Source organism: Austrofundulus limnaeus, unplaced genomic scaffold (assembly GCF_001266775.1).
Source record: "Austrofundulus limnaeus strain Quisiro unplaced genomic scaffold, Austrofundulus_limnaeus-1.0 Scaffold23, whole genome shotgun sequence".
NCBI lineage: Eukaryota > Metazoa > Chordata > Actinopteri > Cyprinodontiformes > Rivulidae > Austrofundulus > Austrofundulus limnaeus.
In genome coordinates this window covers 3,639,661-3,641,038 of record NW_013952425.1, presented here as the reverse complement: position 1 = coordinate 3,641,038, position 1,378 = coordinate 3,639,661, and the positions used below count along the sequence as shown (strand labels likewise).

The 1,378-nt window shown below is 40.3% G+C and overlaps 1 protein-coding gene across 1 annotated transcript in view; it reads left to right on the top strand.

Annotated features, from left to right (window-relative positions):
* LOC106514885 (oxysterol-binding protein-related protein 1) overlaps positions 1-1,378 on the top strand; it is a gene marked incomplete in the record, with an annotated part of 104,287 nt that overhangs the window by 6,598 nt on the left and 96,311 nt on the right. The window contains 4 exon segments of the mRNA XM_014004417.1: positions 215-300; positions 382-456; positions 605-716; positions 859-944. Of these exon segments, the coding sequence (XP_013859871.1) occupies positions 215-300; positions 382-456; positions 605-716; positions 859-944 (359 nt within the window).

Sequence of the window (1,378 nt, the reverse complement as noted above, 5' to 3'; positions counted from 1 at the left end):
CTGATTGTGGTGATTCCTATAACAAGCTTCAAAGTTAAATAAGGTAAAACTCGCGTCCGAATTTTAATTCACATTAAACTCAGATTACTCATAAATAGAAGAGTAAAACGTCAAGTTCTGATGTTAACAACCAAACAATTTACTGGCACTCTTTAGCTTAAGTTTTGGCAAATAAAGANCCCTGGAGGTAACGTGCACTGTCCTGTTTCCTCAGGTAAAAGTAAGTCGAACCTGGGATGGACGCCTCTTCACTTGGCCTGTTACTTTGGTCACAAAGACGTAGTGGAAGTTCTGCTCAAGGTAGTCTTTTCTTTTGTTCATTAGAAAGTGGAAGTCCTAACCAGAGTGCTCAGGTAAAGTGTCTTACTCCATGCTCTGCAGGCAGGTGCAAATGTGAACTTACCCAATAATATAGGAGATACTCCGCTGCATAAAGCTGCCTTCACAGGAAGAAAGGTCTGTTTGCATGTCAAATCTTTCACTTCAGCTTTCTAATTTTCTTACAATCTTTGCATCATTTTGATAATTTTTGTGCACACATTTATTCATCCATTGAGCCACTAAATGAACCAACTGATCAATGAATCCATCACATATTGATCAGGAGGTTGTCATGCTGCTGCTGAACTATGATGCATGTGCTGCTGTCATCAATGGGACAGCTCAGACTCCCAAAGATGTCACGCAAAACGCAGAGATCAGAAGCATGCTAGAAGGTGAGGGATCCAGCCTGTCGGCTTCAAACTTACCATGTGCTCAATCGGTTCCCATGATGACACATCTGACATCCATGCATACAGAATATTTATGTTATCTATAAGTGAAATTATCTTTCTGTGAATGACATCTTGATGCCAGCGGCTGAGAGAACGGAAGAGAGGAAACTGGAGGAGAAACTTCTGGAAGCGGCACGTGAAGGAGACCTGTCAACGCTCAGTATGTTGGTTAGTGTTATACTCTGATTCATGATACTGCAGCCCACTTTCAAACCAGTTCTTTACCAGTCAGGAGACTCTTTATCAGTGGTGGGCAGAGYCAATCCAAAAATTAGCTCCGCAATTTCTAAAGAGCTTATAAAAATATTTAGGTCCGCAACTTCAAAAGCACTCGTGCCATAGAAAAACTAGCGGAAGCTAATGTTAAAGCGCAAGTTCAATTTGACACTTACAAGCTGGCAACAATTCATGTACATTATAATATATGCGCAACACTGTCAACTAGCGGTGTATGAACTCTTTTATAACTTAACTCTACAACCGCCGATTGCGAATGTGATTTTATGAAACAGACTTGTAGCTCCTGGTGTAAAAAATAAAAAGTTGTTGAGGATTGCTAGTTCAGCTGCTTCTTTGTCTTTTTCTTTTGCTTGTTGTAGATT